The following is a 15216-nucleotide window of genomic DNA, read 5'->3' as shown; positions in this document are numbered from 1 at the left end:
ATATTCCGATGCGTGAAAGTCGAACGACCAAATTTATAATAGCATGGGTGTAATTGGGAACTATGGGCAAGTATTAGTTGTCCCAATGAATATGGCTTTGCTATGGAGATCACGACGCTTCCATATCTGCCTCGTCCCCGCTCGGAATATCGTAGTCGGTCGTGGAGAAGGCTCGCGTGCGTCCCCGTCTATGTTTCCGGGCCTTTCTGGTGACCATCCGTGTGAGGATGACTTTTACCTGCTCGAGGGTGTATCCGAGCTCGGCTTTGATTGCCGCTCTGACCTCATTTTCCAGCTGCATTTTCCGTCTCTCTTCCTCAAGCAGACGATGCTGCTCGGCTAACTTATACTCCTCAATGGCTGCAATCCGAATTCTATTCTCCTGGTTGGTGCGTTCCTGTTCTTCAAGCCTTCGCCGAGCCTCTTCATCGCCGAGCTCCTTCTTGATTCGCTCTCGCCTTTCCTTCTCCTCCGCCTCCTTCTCCAACGCTTCCAACCTCTTTTCCCGCAACGCTGCTTTGACTTCATTTTCCCTCTTGGCAGATAGCTCTGCTTCTTCGAGCCTCTGTAGCTTGAGTTGCTCCTCTGTTTGGCGTTTTGCCTCCGTGCGCGCCTTCTTCTCGAATCTCTCCAGTCTCCTCAGCCGCTCATCGATTTCATCCTCATACCATTCCTCTTCCTCTCTCTGGTATCGGCCTTTGCTGGCATCCCTCCGCCGTATCAACTCTCTCTCCAGCCGGTTGATTTCTTGCTGATGTTTGGCTATCTCGAGATCCTGCCTCTCATCATTCATTTCCATAAAGCGCTGGTCTATCAGCAAATCATAATCCCGACGAGGAGGTGTTGTGTCACGTTGAGTGCTAATATTTGCTCGAGGCCGCCGGTGGTAGTGGACAATTTCCGCGTAATCGGACTCGGAGTTGTCAGATGATTGCATCTCAATGGGGCGACTACCCATAGACATAGGCCGGGGCCCTGTGGTAGATCGTCCAGGGGCAGGTTGGGATGATATGATCCTTGAACGGAGATTTCGTCGACGGGACTGATCTTTTGTGTATCCAGGTGGCATTTTCATTGCTCCGAAAGTCTCCTGGCTGCGATCAATCCTTGGACCTAGACCTTTGGTGTCCGATAGTCTGGACGCGGACTCCATTTTCACAAAAGGCGGCGCGGATCGAGCCCCTATTCCACGGGCACGGAGTTATGTTGAGACTCAAGTCGAAGAGCAGGATGCTTGGTGGAGCATCTGAGCATTCAGCTTTGAGCAGGTGCAGCACGGACAAGCAGCGAAGGCCGCACGGATACTTTGGCAGCCTGGCTGGAGTTGCAGGTACCCCCCTCGGCTGGGGGCCAGTATCTGCTAGACTTACGGTCTCAGCCTCGCTCAAACGCCCATTGAAGTACCAGTCTAATGTGTTGATGACGTGGCGAGGGGTGCACCTAGTGCTGACATGCATATTCACATCGAATCAGAAGGTTGAGTGGACCGGCTCCCCCACCAGTGCTTCTCTTCACAGCTACAGGCTCTCCATGTTCGTCTTTTTCCTTTTACCTTAAATAATTCTGTTACCATTGTTTTGTTCGACTCAATTCTGCTATACAGCCTTAGTCTACCTTTGCAGTTCCCTTGACTATTGTTCGCCATGGCACTCTCACGGGGCTTTTCCGTCGCTTTCCCGAGCTTCAGATTGGCTTTGCCCCTTTGCCATCCCAAGTATTTTGAGGAGAGATGCGAGCACCTGAATCAAAGCCATTAACGGCGGATATTGTGACAGAAGTACCAATGCGTCCTGGGCAGGGTCTACCTCCCTAACTACCAACCCTTCACCTTTCGCTCTGGGGAATTGACTCGCTTCCGCTGAAGGTGTAGGGATTTTCGCTGGAATTCCAGGTGCCCGCAGGTCATCCTGGTCATCGGTTAATGGCACTCGGAAGGTATATACAGCATTTCCTAGTTTCGAATCTCCAGGGTCGATTGGATTGCCGGCATCGTGGTACTCTGGAGTAGCTACTAATGTTGTCGAAGAAGAGGATTCCGAGGCCGACGATCGGATTGTTTTGGGATATCGAGTAGAATCACCTAACGTAGGCGAAAGTTCCGCCAGCTCCCTCACAACTGTGTCTTCAGGCACACTCACAATACGTTCTGTATTGAGTGATGCTGCTATAGAAGCTGCCTCATTGCTCTCCGAGAAGGATAGGGGTAGGGCCGTGGGAATCTGCACCGGGATATGCAGGTAATTCTCCCTCTCCATGGCAATATGCAGATCCTGTGCCAGGATATCGAGCCGGCGGTATGTAAGCTGGTCACCTCTCTGCGGACGGACTAGTATATCACTGGATCCCTGGTTCTTCTCATGAGGGGGTGGAAATCGCAATTGTCGGAACTTGTCCTTGAACCGGTCCCTGCTTCTTTGTAGCCTCCCTTTGATGTCAACCCGCATGATGAATGGCTCCTCGCCGTGTTGAAAAGCGAAGGCAGTATGGATCATGTTGTTATGGATGGACTGGCAGTCCAGGTCATTCTCCCGGAGCTCCCATTTCAGCGTCCTGTATGCCAGATCTGTCTTCTGTGCAGTATGCAGATGACCCGTGAATGTCCAGCGATTCTCGTGGGTGATCGACTTTTCCCTGTCGACGCCGATGCCGCCGCCGCCGCTCCCGAGCACGTTGATCTGGGGTGTAAGATGCAGGACTGTCTTCTTGACGACATCCTTTGGCTCCCCGCTCAGATATTTCGGCCCGTAGTGGTCAATGAATTGGAGCTGGGGCGATGCTCTTTCACCTCGGCTGCTTGTACGAGCCGAATCGGGGCGCCTTTGCAGGGTGATCTCTACCGTGGCACTCGAAAGCCTGCAATCGGCGGATTGAACGAATGAAAGGTCCATGTACACGATGCCCGCTGGACTCGAAGCCTCTCCCAAGCACCCCCATTTCGATTGAGATACTCGAAATCGGCAGTCGGTCCGCACTTTCCCAAACTTTCGGTGGCATACGCTGGCATGGGAGAGATCGTCAAACCCATAATATTTGCGGCCAAAACGTCGCGAGTACGTGGGCCGAGTTTCTTGGCCACTGGAGGTCAGGGTGTCTGGGGTCGCTAGGGACATGATCTGAGTGATGAGAGCAGGATGCCATCTTCCTTCCCCCCGCGAGTCGTGAGTGAGACAAATTAATAGTACTGGGAAAAGGGCGACACAGCCACGGGAGGGGTGCCAAGCCCGGCAAGAGGAGCACCAATGCAGTGCCCCCGCGAGACGAGGCTGAGGTGAGAACAGAACACGATGCCTGCTCCTCTCCGCCATCAGAGAAACTCCGGCGAACATGCAGAATCTGTGGCCAAGGGCCTCTTCCCCCCGCAGGGGGCAGGCCGAAGAGCGATCCAAGAGGTTCGACCGCCTGATCTGGGATGATGAACAGGATATTCCTGGAGGCGCTCATGGCGCTCTTGTTCTGAGAGGGCAACCTCATCGCCCCGGAGAAGCGCCCGCCTCGAGTGGTACTGCTGCAGTGGGGAACATCCCTCGGGCAGCTCCAGATAGCTCCTCCAGAAATTGGAACTGTGAGCCACCGAACGATGAGTCCACCACCTGGACTCCTTCTATGACAAAGGATACCACGATTCATTATGAGATGGACATTGTGGAGGATGTTGGATCTCACCTGGAGGAGTTTTCACATTTGAAGAGACTGGGCCATTTCCATGCAGCGGAACAGTACTTTCAGGACTCACTGAGCGATTTTATGGGTTTACCTCCAGTTGCCATCGAGTACGCAGACATGCTAGTTGAGCAGGGTGCATACAAGCGTCTGCACCATGTCCTATCACAACACCGTGGACTCCTGGGTTTAAAGGGTAGCTCGAAAATATTGCCATCGTCGCTGTTGCCAGAGAAGAACCCTTCCAGTTTCTTATATAGAGCCAACTTGCAGCTCATACAAGCCTTCTCGATGATCCAGTCCCAAGGACTGATGCAAGAGGCATACGAGACGGTCCGATCGTTAGAGCGCCCAATGCGTTCGCTAAGGCGTCGGCGAAGAACAGAGCCCACTCTGCCCCTGGATTCAGCCGAAGTAAGATCAATGGACAATCATTTCAAAAAGGAGTGCAACAAGGGCTAAGAATATAGGTAGATTCAAGTCATCCGGTACGCTCTCATGATCCTATCGCAAGTAGAATACGAAGCGAACCTGATCCCAGAACACGATTTCAACTTCTGGTCCAATTGGTGCTACTTGTACAAAGTTCTCGTGGCAGAGGGGCGAGTTTGGGATGCTCGAGACATAATAATAGCTTCGGTCCAGGCGGAAGGACCGGCAAGCGCCTGGAAATGGATCTTTGGCGTGGAGCTTGATTCCCCTGAAGCCTTCTCCAGACTATTGGCCGACTGGGACCTGCATCGGTATGATGAATCAACGTACCTCGCCATCTTGGATGTTCTAGTAAGCCTGAGTCATTGTCTCTCCTCATATTCGGTCTCAATACCGGAGAGAAAAGACCTACTCACGGCCCAGCGGTACCTCCAGCATGCGCAGGCCTTAGCAACCTGTCTCAAGGAGAACAGTGCGCAGATGGCCAATTCTCGTCCCTACATCCAGTGGGTTATCGCCGAAGCGGAGCTAGAGAGGAAACTCCTCTCCAGCGGCTCTGGCTCTGATCTGCGGTATCACCTTGGCATGTTTCCAGGCCTAACGCTGTGGAGAGGCGCCATTCCCGTTTATGTTCCAATCAAAACGGAGAATCCGACGTGGGCGGAATCCAAGGAAAGGGGACCAACCTACGATCTCCTCGAAACTGCCCTTCAGGCCTCACAGAGCCTAGAGGATTATAGGACAGAGGCATTGTGTTTGAGCGAGCTGATCTACCGGTCAGTGGAGGTGAGCAAATGGTTCACCCGGCTAGCCCACCTCCAGAAATCCATTCAAGGAGATATTCTCGGCTATCATCAGACCTCCCTATCACGATTTCTCCTTGTCCGTACTGACAAGGACAGCAAGGATCTTCTGGCAGAAATACAAAGCATCCTTGAACTGAGACATTTTATTACTCCTAACTATTCGCTTAGTGGCTGGTGTGCAGTCATCGTCGAGCGAGCCCTTTCTCACTCCGCTGGACAGGACATGTATCGTTCCGAAGAAGATTTCCGGGCCATTGTGGGAAGGTTTTTCCCTCATCTTCCGCAATACATCAAAGACCAGCTTGAATATCTGGGTCTCGATAGGATCTATAACCCAGTTTCAAAGACAGGAAAGCACCTTGAATCTGCCATGCGGCATCGCAGTGTGAGAAATTTCCCAATAGTCAGGAAAACTCGGCTAGACGACTACTCTGAGAGTACGAGCGATGAGGAAGATTACGGACCGTCAAACTCGTTGACCCCAGGGATACAGCGAGCGCGCCAGTTCGCACGAGCGGAAAGTGAGGATGACGAAAGCACCACCGAAGACAGCTTCGACACGGCCCGATCGGAGGATCCCAAGACGCGTGATATACAAGATGATGATGCATCGTCCATCCAGCGTCCTTCTTATAGTCCAAGTGAGGAGTCAATTCATGTCTCTTTGCTGCCCCCGCACTAACGAATCCACTTAGTTTCTAGGCGTGTGACAGTTGAAGACATCGCTGATATCGTATAAGAAAGTTGGCAAGGTTATAGTTTGCAGGAAAAGTTCAAACAATTGTAATATTCCACGATATCAAGTATGGTTTGCGTGGGCATATGAGGTAGAAGTCACCGGAAAGCTGTGTATGGCGGGGTCCCTTCTATAGCAAAGGCGCAGTTCATGGTCAGGGTCGAATTGTAATTGCGACTGATCATACTCTATGCTCCATTAAATATAGCAATAAAGGCAATGGAACTTACCATGAGCTACCCACTGTCATTGTTCCTCTTGGTTTCAATCCTGTAAAACAGCTAGGTGGTTGCTCAAGCCTGATACTTTCTCTCTTCTTCGTGATAACTGAACAAGTGAGAAGAAAATGTAAACATGTACATCATCATATGTTCCTTGCTGGTCAAGTGATAAGGCACGTGGTCTGCACCTCAATCTCTCCCTATATCTACCACCCCCCTCTTGCTTCCTCTTTTCCTTCCTCTTCTATCCCACTCAGCCCAGTACCATGAAGATTCATCAGTATTTACCACCTTTCATTTATATATAACTCTATTGGTCAAGCCCTGTGACCAGGAGACCTTAGTATATGTTACTCTTCTAGAGTAACAACAAGAGGATGTCTGTTCATATATATACTAGCTCCTCGTTCGATCCACGTCGGACACTCACAGGGCCCCACACTGTCTTTATCTTAATTTGGGGGAGATGTCTGTCGATAACCTAGTCCTGTTAGCTGGGTACTGTTTGAGACAGGCTCACTGGCAGGTGCTAAGACACCGTGGCAAATTTTACACCTTGGCACTTTCATCGGGAACCGTACGCCGGTTTATACCTCATCACTATGTAGGGGTCTCACTATCGGAGGTGCATTACACGCTGGGATGCATGGGGTATTCGCCTCCGGCTTGTTTACGCTCGATTTACTAGGGAGTATCTGCGGGCAATCTGAAGCAACGCTCTTCCCGCTAATCAGCATCATGTGGTTAAAAGGTCACCACATTTCAACCCACAACCCCGAATGAGCGGGTTACGGCCCTGAAAGCTGTAATGGGCTTACTAGGCTTTCTCGGTCTCGGGCCATACCAATGCCTACCTGATCATTGCCATTATGCCAGACATTCGCACCAATACTGTCGCATCGGTAGTAACCCAGCTACTGAACAACTACAGAGCCCTCGTGTGGCTATACACGGCTCCGAATCAAAGTTAGTTCTTCTATCTGTCGGTATTTGGCTCTTAGCTAACGCCTCAACTCTTAGATCGATGTCTCGTTTGGACTCCGGCTACCAGACCGCATGCATTTCCCCGAAAGGGATTGGGTACAATAAATCTGTGGAGGAAGGAAGGCATATCAAACGGTATGGGTCATCTCATATATGAAGCAATGGAAAGTTCTTACGGCCGGAAACAGTTGGCCGTGGTGGATGAGGGTGATGCTGCCAGCATGCTAACGAGCATCCCTAGAAAAGCTCCTAGCTAACCTATCTATGGGGCTTGGTGACGATATGCCGAATGATTCCAGATAAGATGCTCAACTATCCTCATGACACATTTCTCGGGATCTAGAACCCAACGTCATCGGCGATGAATTCTGAAACGATCCTTGAGTCCCAAAGAGTCGACCCGTTCTTGACCAAGTATCACTGTCAGGGACGAACTATGATATCCCAGAATATCTGTCCACCTGTAATATTCTGTAGTGGATTTGCTTCCGTGCTGCGGAACGCTGTTATATCGAAAGGGCCATGGTGACGAATACTGCCCTCAGATATCCTGATTTCTATCAAAGCGGCATTGGCAACAAGATCGAGAAATGATTCCGTCTACCAAAACGTCAGGATGCGAGCGTATGTCTGAGATACTGTGGACTCTTAGTGGAGTTTCTTAGCTTGTTTTATTCCCACATCCGACCATCTGCATTCTATCGATCAGTTGAAACGATTCCCAACCCCGACGCTCTCGTCAATGAAGCTCACTCCAGTCCATGTGTCACCGAGGCCAACTGAGAAACACCAGGAACCGCATTGTCAGCCAATAGTTTCCCCGTTTCATCAGGTGGTAGCTACAGAGGCTCCTGCTAGAGCAGAGCTACATGGAACCACAGAAGACACTCCTTGACACGACATGACCTGGAGGCCAGTCATTGGATGAACAGTATCCTCCGACGTATGCGTGAGGTAATGCAGGCGAAGAGTTTCTTTACCTATGGAATCTTGATTTGCCGGTTTTTGAAGACGGCGGATAGGAAGGGGCAGATACGTGGTAGCCTTGAACGGCTTTCGGCGAACGAACCAAACCATCGACCACTACGGGACATGGATAAGATTTGTGTAGGAATTATCGACCGTGTACTTTCTTCCCCAAATTTTCAGCGAAGACCACGCTGGGGTTCTCGGTGAGATGTTCGTTTGCTACTGCGTTAATCGAATTGTGTCATGAAACTGGGTTATCAACATATGGTTGTGGCGGAAGGAAAGTCTAAGGCAACGACATAACTCTTTAGCATATAACAAGGGGAAGGCAAGCCTAGACAAAGACGTCATTGGAAAGATGTTCTTTTTTTTACGCCTTGTCTAGATAGGTAGAACAAGTCCACCACTTGAGATTACCTCTAGGTCAACAAGACATACAAATGGAATACGTTATTCCAGGCTATGGATGATGGCGATTTTACGAACCACGTATCAACCCTAGAATTGAAATTAGAACGATCTGAGTACGTCCAGACATGGGGAGCATCAGAAACATTATCTCGGAGCAGTAACTACTTCCGAAGCTATACACAGTTCTTATATGATGATGTTTGAACTGTTTGCATTCCGAACAAACAGATTCATTACGTCAATCCCCACCAATGAGGCTACTCGAGATATAAAGTGGTATGCAAGCGTCCATAACCCCACCAGCTAAAGAACAATTGACCCATATTGTTTGGTCGAGATGAGAGGAATGCAAACATCAGGTCGGTGATCTGATCTGAGCAAGGGATCCGAGCGATCCGGATGTAGAGGTATTAAAGTTCGAGTGAATTCTGTTCCTGTTGTGTAGAACTTGGGAGGTCTAGTAAGGACCGTTGGATAAAAGAAGCAACACTCGGCGGAGCTACACCCAGTGACCTACATACTCAACATGGCATCGACCACCACACGGCCAGTAGTGGCCATTGCAGGGGCTACTGGCCATCTCGGAAAGCACGTGGCCTCGGCTTTCCTCTCCTCTCATTTCAGCAGTCGTTTCTCGGAAATCGTTCTCCTCTCGCGGCAAGGCGCACAACCAGATGTCGCTGGTCCAGCTACCGATATCAAGCTCACGGTGCGACAATATGACGAGGACAATCTTGTCGATGCGCTCAAAGGCGTCCACATCCTCGTGAACACCGTGGGAGCATCCGGCCACGCATTCAAAGAGAGGCTCCTCCGCGCTTTACCGCAAACCCAAGTGGAAGTATACTTCCCATCCGAATTTGGCGTGGACCACTACGTGCACGACTTTCCGCATTTGGAGTGGGATCAGAAAAAGAGGCACGTTACCCTGGCACAACAGCTTATCCCTGGAACCAAAGTCTGTCGGGTGTTCTGCGGGCTATTTCTGGAAGACAGTATTGGGCCGTGGTTTGGGTTTGACACCAAGGATGGGAAGTATGAGAGTGTGGGCTCGTCGCAATCGCCCGTGTCATTTACCTCGCTTGGAGATGTTGGGAAAGCGGTTGCCTCGTTGGCTGCTTTGCCCAAGGAGCAGATCCCAGAGACGGTCCATGTTGCGGGGGATACGCGGTCTATCTCGGAGATTGCGTCGCTGATGGGCGAGGCAGGTGCTGGGCAGATCCAGGTGACGGAGATCGACCTCCAGCAGTATAAGGAGGAGGCCACGGCGAAGGAATCAAAAGATCCGGCTCGCTTTTTGCGGTTCTTGATGGGGGAGAATAGGATCAATCATACTGAGGCGGGATTGGGAAATGATGATGAGTTGGTGAACCCGGATCAGCGGGCATGGAAGTGGGAGACTCTGGTGGATTTGGCGAAGCAGACACATGGACAGCCTTGGAAGGACTTTGTATGGCCTCCTCAGTAGGAAGAATACTCGAGCGGGGGAGTTGGAGAGCGCCAGGGTGATTTAGGCTACCAAATTGACTCTATATGATCTTCGATGGCCGGTACCGGCAAAGAAGGACGGGTAATTCCCTCCAGTTGCCGCTGTGGGGGGAAACCCTGGTCTGTGCTTTCGAATTGCGTTTAGCCCCATGTAATGGTACGGAGTACGGTAAGGGCGGTAATACGGACGGGCAGGATTCCTGACATCATGATTATGCTGGCGGTTATCAGCTATTTCCACTGCGCGACAGCTTCCGGGCACAGCCTCGGGGATTCGGGGCCGTACCTGTCAGAAACATGCCTCCTCCCTCCTCCCCAGAGTGTCTGTGCGCGATTTCCCCATCCACTCAGCCAGGCACGATACTTGCTCCGTACGGAGTACGGAGTACACAAATACATTGTCGCGTAACATGGTGACCAAGTTACCATACCTTGTGCCCCAGTGCCTCCTTCCGTTCCCTGATCTGTCTCTTTCCTCTCTTCTGCGTCTCCTATCTCTCTTCACTCTCACTCTCACTCTCTTGACCGGTGGACTCTCCGACCAAGTGGGTTCAGTTGTCATTGAACACGGCCTGCATCATCACAATGATGCCACAAGGTATGGACGGGTCGACTCCGCCTCAGACCCATGGAAGGGATCATCGTCTTCCGGGACTGTTGCTACCCATGTGAGCTGAAGAGGCCTCATCGTCATGGCTGTGTACCCCCCTCAGCGATGCTACCTCCACGGCGTGTAGCCGCTTATGCCGACGGCCTGCTGCGACAGGAACGAGCGCCCGCGCAACTCCAGCTCTCGTTTCTTCTTCTGTCTAGCTCCCCAGCGCGGTCCCTTCGACTGCCACTGCGCGCTTTTCTGTCGCAGTGCAGCACCCATGTTTGGGGGACTGCTGACTCTCCGTCGCTGAAGTAATGCTCACTCATTCCGTCCTTCCCCCTTCCCTCACCTGCTGGGGGGGAGACAGTCCCGGCCCTGCCCTGCCCTGCCTGCCTGCCCTTTAATTTCTCCCTCTTCCCTCCCTCTCTTCCTCTCCCTGTCCTTCCTCCCTCCTCTCCTTTCCCTGTCGTTTCCCTCTCTTACTCTTACTATCCCTTCATTGCGCCTCTTGGCCTGGGACTCTCCTGATCACTGTCTACTTGCGCCATTGACCTGACATATTGCTTTTCCTCATAAGCACATCTTTAATCCATATTCCTACTACCCCAACGCGCCCTGAACCATGTCGACCCGTAAGAGAAAGCAGGAAGCTGAGGAAGAGGAGGAGCTTCAAGCTCTCCCCAGCGATGAGAGCGAAGAGGAAGAAGAGTAAGTGGTCTACTACATGTCTTCCTGATATGATGCGCGCAAATCGCGGCGCATTCTTTCTCGTCTCTATTCTCCTTCACTTCAAATATCATCTGTTTCGTTTCCATTTTTCTCTATGTTCACATCTTTGCGCACCATTCAATGACGCTTGTTTCCGCGCTTCATCGCATCACCTCTATCTTCATTGATGACCTGGAAGATGATGAATTGCTTCTTACTATTCTGGAATTGCATGGCTGACATGGTGCTTTCACAGATATGAGGACTCGGAAGTAGCCGAGAGTGAAGAAGACGAGGAGGAAGGTAGCGAGGAGGAAGAATTCGAAGAGGAAGAGGGCGAAGAAGAAGAACCCGAGGAGCAAGGTGAGCACACTATCGAGCCTTCGAGTGATTACATGCGTTAACGAACCATTTTTTTTTTCACTATTATTAGCCCCTCCTGCTTCCAAGAAGCGAAAGACGGCTCCCGCGCCCGAGGAAGAGGAAGAAGAAGAGGCTAAAGAAAACGGCGAAGGTGAGAATGGAGTAGACGAAGAGGATGAAGAAGAGCTCGAGGACGAGGAGGATGAAGAGGCCCCCGAGGACACAGCCAAGAGCAGCGCACCTGCTGCCGCGGCCACCAAGGCCAAGGGTAGCAAGATTCCTAAGGAGTCCGAGGCCGACGCTCTTGCAGAGGATGATGAGTAAAGACTTCCGGAGTGGCGTTATGATGACGAGATAGTATTGCGCTCTCGGGGTTGTCATCTCCCATGGATAATATTTCACATTATTTGCGGGGATATATAAAGAGATATATCTCCATATGCTAGGCTAGGGCGAATTTATTGCTATTACCCTCATTCCATCTACTATGCATAGGTGCAGCCACTCCCGCTTGTTCCACGACAGTCAAGTAAGGTACCAGACGATGATCAGATAAACACACATAGTAGTATCGACTCCGACAGCCGGCACGAGATGTACAAGTGAGTAGCTGAAGAGCGACTAGGCAACCGAACTACCCTATCAGAAGAGTACAGAGGAAGATCGCTCCATGCTCAAGAGCATCAACTTCAATCAGGGTATTAATGATAAAGCTTTGATAAGAAAGGAAACAGCAGAAAGAAGATAAAAATAAGATCACATGAAGGAAATAAAGAAAAAGGGAAGATAAAAATAAGGTAAGAAACGAACCCCGTACTCAAACAGATAGAAGTAGGACAAATCCAAGGAACATGTAAGAAGTAGTAAGAAATAGGTGAGTAGCAGACGCGTCAAAGTATAAGTGAGCTGGTCCTCGCCCCGTTCCTATCAACCTTTTACATTTTCTCGCTCCCACAAGCCCTTTTCTTTGATCTCTATCTCTATCTGGAATATGGGAGAGAAGAAAAGAAAACCAATCACTCAATTACGACCTCCCACCTAGATAGGTCAGGTTGCAGAGGAAGGGTTTCTTTGTCTGGGATCACTAATCAGGGATCTAGCCGTCACTGCCGCTGCTGCGGAATGTAGCACACAATTGGCAGTATTGGTGGGTGAGGTCCAGGACCGGTTGGGGGAGATTGGTGGCCTGGACGATACTGCGGACCTTGACGGCGCCTTCGTCTTCGATGAGTTTGCGGATCAGGAAGAGGAGGTCGGGAGAGAACTAGATTGGTGGGTGGGTGGGTTTGTGTTAGTTGATTTGCTGGAATTCCTGAGGGGGGAGGGGGGGAAAGGGGGCCGGGACATACCTCGGAGTACCAGCGATACTGCCAAGCGATAAGACGGATCAAGGCGCCTAGCATTCCTCTCGTGTCATTCTTCTTCTCGTACAACTTGAGAATACCCCGCATGGCTTTGGGGGAGAAGCGGATGGTCAGGCAGTGCTGATAGGCTTCGATGCCCTCGTCGAAGTGATGCAGGCGCTCAGCTAACTCGCCGAGGATTTCCCACTCCGTCGCGGATTTCTTATACTCGATGGCTTGTTGCCGGTACTGGGCCATTTCGGTGCGCCAGATGGTGTATATGCGGAGGTCTTCGTAGAGGACCATGAATAGGTTGTCGAGCCATCTCTCGCACAGGCGCTTGTTGCGGAACTGTGTGTAGGCTGAGTGTGAGGGGTCGGGCTGGAGGGGGGGAGGGAAACGTTAGTATGGATGGGGAGCCCTAGATGTGAGATGAATGGTGGATGGACTTACGTCTTCGTTGCCAGACTTGACGACTTCCGATGCCATTGATTGCTCTGGCTTCTCAATGGAGTGCTCTGGTTCCTCCTCGGTGCCGTTTGTGGCGCCCTCGGGGGTCGTACCATTCTCCTGCTCGTTGTTTCCATTGGGTCCGTCCGAGATGCTGGCGGACGAGGGTGTAGGTTTCGAAGTGGATTGCTGGCGTTCGACGCGGTATTCCTCTTCCATGACAAACACTTCACTGCGGATTTTCAGGAGTTGATCCCAACCGATTGCAGCCGCAATCTTGGTGAGGAGGTTGTACGCCTTGAGGAAGGTTCCCTGGTAGGAAGCGGCGTGGAGCCTCCGCAGAGACGGGTGGACGTAGTCATGGGGATCGCCCTGCTTCGGCTGTCCCTCGTCGATCTCGTCCAGCATACTCTCAGCGAGGATGGGAAGCATGATACGGGATGGCTGGGGCATGCGCGGTGTGTCCTTGTCCTGGTACGTGAACATGGGGCAAGAGTTGAGGGTTAGTAAGGCCAGGTCCCATTGCTCGAGACCGACGTAAACCTCGGCCAGACGTGCCCAGGTGCTGAATTCGCTGGGTGCAGCGGTCACGGCCCGCTTCGCGCACTCCAAAGCCATCTCTCCCTCGCCTTTGCTCTGACAGAAGGCGGCCTGGCAGTCAAGCAAGGCATAGTCCATGGGAACATCTTGCAAGGCGTCGAACATCAATCGCACCGCTTGGACTTCCTCGTCCGCCATGACGAGGACCCTGGCGAGGAGTGACGAGACCTCTACATCTCGTGTGCGAAGCTTCTCAAAAAGGTTGATACCGGAGGTGTAACGTCCTGTTGTTTGGATGTACTTCAGAAGGCCTGACGTAAGGTGGTTACTGACAGTATTCGGGACTTGTGTTTCGGGATCCGAGCTGAGCTGTCTGCCTATAAAACGATATCAGCATCAAGGGTGTGGCATTTGAGCATGGAAGCGCACCCAAGAAGAAGAGTCTCTCCGCAGCATCCAGGAACTTGTGCTCCATCTCGGTATTCGTCACCGGGTTGAACCGACGCACCCCAACGATCTTTCTGATCGCATCGCCGCCTCCATTGTCCGCGTACGAATAGGCTCGCAGGATACCGCACAGGAAAGTCTCCAGCCAAAGGGCTTCTGTCGCAACTCGCTTATCTCCGCGTTCATCGATGCAGTAGCTTTCCAGCGTACCGGGGATTTTGACCTCGACACGCATGTCCAGGTGGGAGAAGGCATTGTAGCAGCTGTTTATCCATTAACATTTCTGTGATCATAGACTCTCCCGGCCGGTATTCTAACCAATAGATTCCCGAAACCACTTTGTGTGTTTTGTCCAGCGGGGAGAAGGTGAGCGTATTTACATAGGCGGCTAAACTGGCGGAGGAAGAGGCATCGACGCCGGTGACATGGTGATAGACTCCGGTCTGTATCCGTCCCAGGGACAATTGAATTAGCCACTATCATCACATTGTCCAGCGTGCGCGCAGTTCCAGCGACGACGTACCTGTTGGTGGGCGTTGGTTTTTGGTTGCTTGACCAGATAAACCAAGTCGGGCGGACCTAATTCCCGGAGATTTTGGAGGGACTCGGAGCGTGCATCGACGGCGGCGTAGATGTTGTCCTCCTCCTCATAGATCCTGATTACACTCAGGGGTCAGTCACAGGCAATGATAGTGGGCCCCAATGCATTGGATAGCAAGTCACAGAACACGTAAACGAGGGGAAGGCATACTCGGGAACAGCTGGCGCGACCATGGCGCTGGCAGAGCGCAGACAGGAACTCAGAAGAGGTCACGGGGGTAGACCAAGTAATATCGGGAGCAAAAGGCGCATCCACGATCGGGAGAAGCGAAGACAAGAGGCGCAGCAGAGAGCGCAGGGTCGCTGGCTCGCCGGTCGTTCGTGACGGATGGCGGCGATCGATGAATGCCTGGCCGCTTCCTCAGGCACAGACCGGGCCCCAGGCACCCCGGCACCGCCTTTGCCCCTTTGGGCAATTCCCGCCCGCGCAACGCGTGTCGGTCACGGGCTCTAGACCGCGGGA

The 15216-nt window shown here is 51.8% G+C and overlaps 6 protein-coding genes across 6 annotated transcripts; 3 read left to right on the top strand and 3 right to left on the bottom strand.

Moving 5' to 3' along the window:
• Window positions 1-44: 44 nt before the first annotated feature.
• Window positions 45-1354, bottom strand: BO80DRAFT_427586 (uncharacterized protein). Its single transcript, XM_025720045.1, has one exon. The coding sequence runs from the start codon at window positions 1151-1153 to the stop codon at window positions 110-112; it is 1044 nt and encodes a 347-aa protein (XP_025572618.1). The 5' UTR covers window positions 1154-1354; the 3' UTR covers window positions 45-109.
• Window positions 1355-1555: 201 nt separating this feature from the next.
• On the bottom strand, window positions 1556-3197 carry BO80DRAFT_427585 (uncharacterized protein). The gene has a single exon (XM_025720044.1). It carries the CDS (start codon window positions 3108-3110, stop codon window positions 1653-1655), a length of 1458 nt encoding a protein of 485 aa, XP_025572617.1. The 5' UTR covers window positions 3111-3197; the 3' UTR covers window positions 1556-1652.
• A 47-nt stretch (window positions 3198-3244) lies between these two features.
• On the top strand, window positions 3245-5876 carry BO80DRAFT_165888 (uncharacterized protein). The gene is made up of 3 exons (XM_025713908.1): window positions 3245-4074; window positions 4135-5539; window positions 5594-5876. The coding sequence occupies exons 1-3, from the start codon at window positions 3325-3327 to the stop codon at window positions 5635-5637; spliced, it is 2199 nt and encodes a 732-aa protein (XP_025572616.1). The 5' UTR covers window positions 3245-3324; the 3' UTR covers window positions 5638-5876.
• Window positions 5877-8672: 2796 nt separating this feature from the next.
• BO80DRAFT_427583 (isoflavone reductase family protein) lies at window positions 8673-9762 on the top strand. The gene has a single exon (XM_025720043.1). The coding sequence runs from the start codon at window positions 8746-8748 to the stop codon at window positions 9685-9687; it is 942 nt and encodes a 313-aa protein (XP_025572615.1). The 5' UTR covers window positions 8673-8745; the 3' UTR covers window positions 9688-9762.
• A 1162-nt stretch (window positions 9763-10924) lies between these two features.
• On the top strand, window positions 10925-11697 carry BO80DRAFT_447647 (uncharacterized protein; the record flags this gene model as incomplete). Its single annotated transcript, XM_025721616.1, has 3 exons — window positions 10925-11010; window positions 11267-11373; window positions 11444-11697. 3 exons carry the CDS (start codon window positions 10925-10927, stop codon window positions 11695-11697), a joined length of 447 nt encoding a protein of 148 aa, XP_025572614.1.
• A 414-nt stretch (window positions 11698-12111) lies between these two features.
• Window positions 12112-15077, bottom strand: BO80DRAFT_165837 (ChAPs family protein). The gene is made up of 7 exons (XM_025713907.1): window positions 14905-15077; window positions 14677-14809; window positions 14472-14596; window positions 14136-14416; window positions 13170-14083; window positions 12723-13097; window positions 12112-12637 (listed from the first exon to the last, which is right to left on the bottom strand). Exons 1-7 carry the CDS (start codon window positions 14925-14927, stop codon window positions 12470-12472), a joined length of 2019 nt encoding a protein of 672 aa, XP_025572613.1. The 5' UTR covers window positions 14928-15077; the 3' UTR covers window positions 12112-12469.
• Window positions 15078-15216: the final 139 nt, after the last annotated feature.

Source organism: Aspergillus ibericus (assembly GCF_003184845.1).
Source record: "Aspergillus ibericus CBS 121593 unplaced genomic scaffold BO80scaffold_37, whole genome shotgun sequence".
In the NCBI taxonomy this organism is placed as follows: domain Eukaryota; kingdom Fungi; phylum Ascomycota; class Eurotiomycetes; order Eurotiales; family Aspergillaceae; genus Aspergillus; species Aspergillus ibericus.
This window is presented reverse-complemented; position numbering and strand designations above follow the sequence as displayed.

What these genes read in the sequence shown, in the direction of transcription:
- BO80DRAFT_427586 (XM_025720045.1), bottom strand. Translation starts at nt 1,153, where the DNA reads ATGGAGTCCGCGTCCAGACTATCGGACACCAAAGGTCTAGGTCCAAGG.
- BO80DRAFT_427585 (XM_025720044.1), bottom strand. Translation starts at nt 3,110, where the DNA reads ATGTCCCTAGCGACCCCAGACACCCTGACCTCCAGTGGCCAAGAAACT.
- BO80DRAFT_165888 (XM_025713908.1), top strand. Translation starts at nt 3,325, where the DNA reads ATGCAGAATCTGTGGCCAAGGGCCTCTTCCCCCCGCAGGGGGCAGGCC. An exon ending in TGCCCCTGGATTCAGCCGAA is followed by an intron (nt 4,075 to 4,134) that starts GTAAGATCAATG and finishes GAATATAGGTAG; the next exon opens with ATTCAAGTCATCCGGTACGC. An exon ending in GCGTCCTTCTTATAGTCCAA is followed by an intron (nt 5,540 to 5,593) that starts GTGAGGAGTCAA and finishes GAATCCACTTAG; the next exon opens with TTTCTAGGCGTGTGACAGTT.
- BO80DRAFT_427583 (XM_025720043.1), top strand. Translation starts at nt 8,746, where the DNA reads ATGGCATCGACCACCACACGGCCAGTAGTGGCCATTGCAGGGGCTACT.
- BO80DRAFT_165837 (XM_025713907.1), bottom strand. Translation starts at nt 14,927, where the DNA reads ATGGTCGCGCCAGCTGTTCCCGA. An exon ending in GTCGCGCCAGCTGTTCCCGA is followed by an intron (nt 14,810 to 14,904) that starts GTATGCCTTCCC and finishes GAGTGTAATCAG; the next exon opens with GATCTATGAGGAGGAGGACA. An exon ending in GGAGAGACTCTTCTTCTTGG is followed by an intron (nt 14,084 to 14,135) that starts GTGCGCTTCCAT and finishes ATCGTTTTATAG; the next exon opens with GCAGACAGCTCAGCTCGGAT.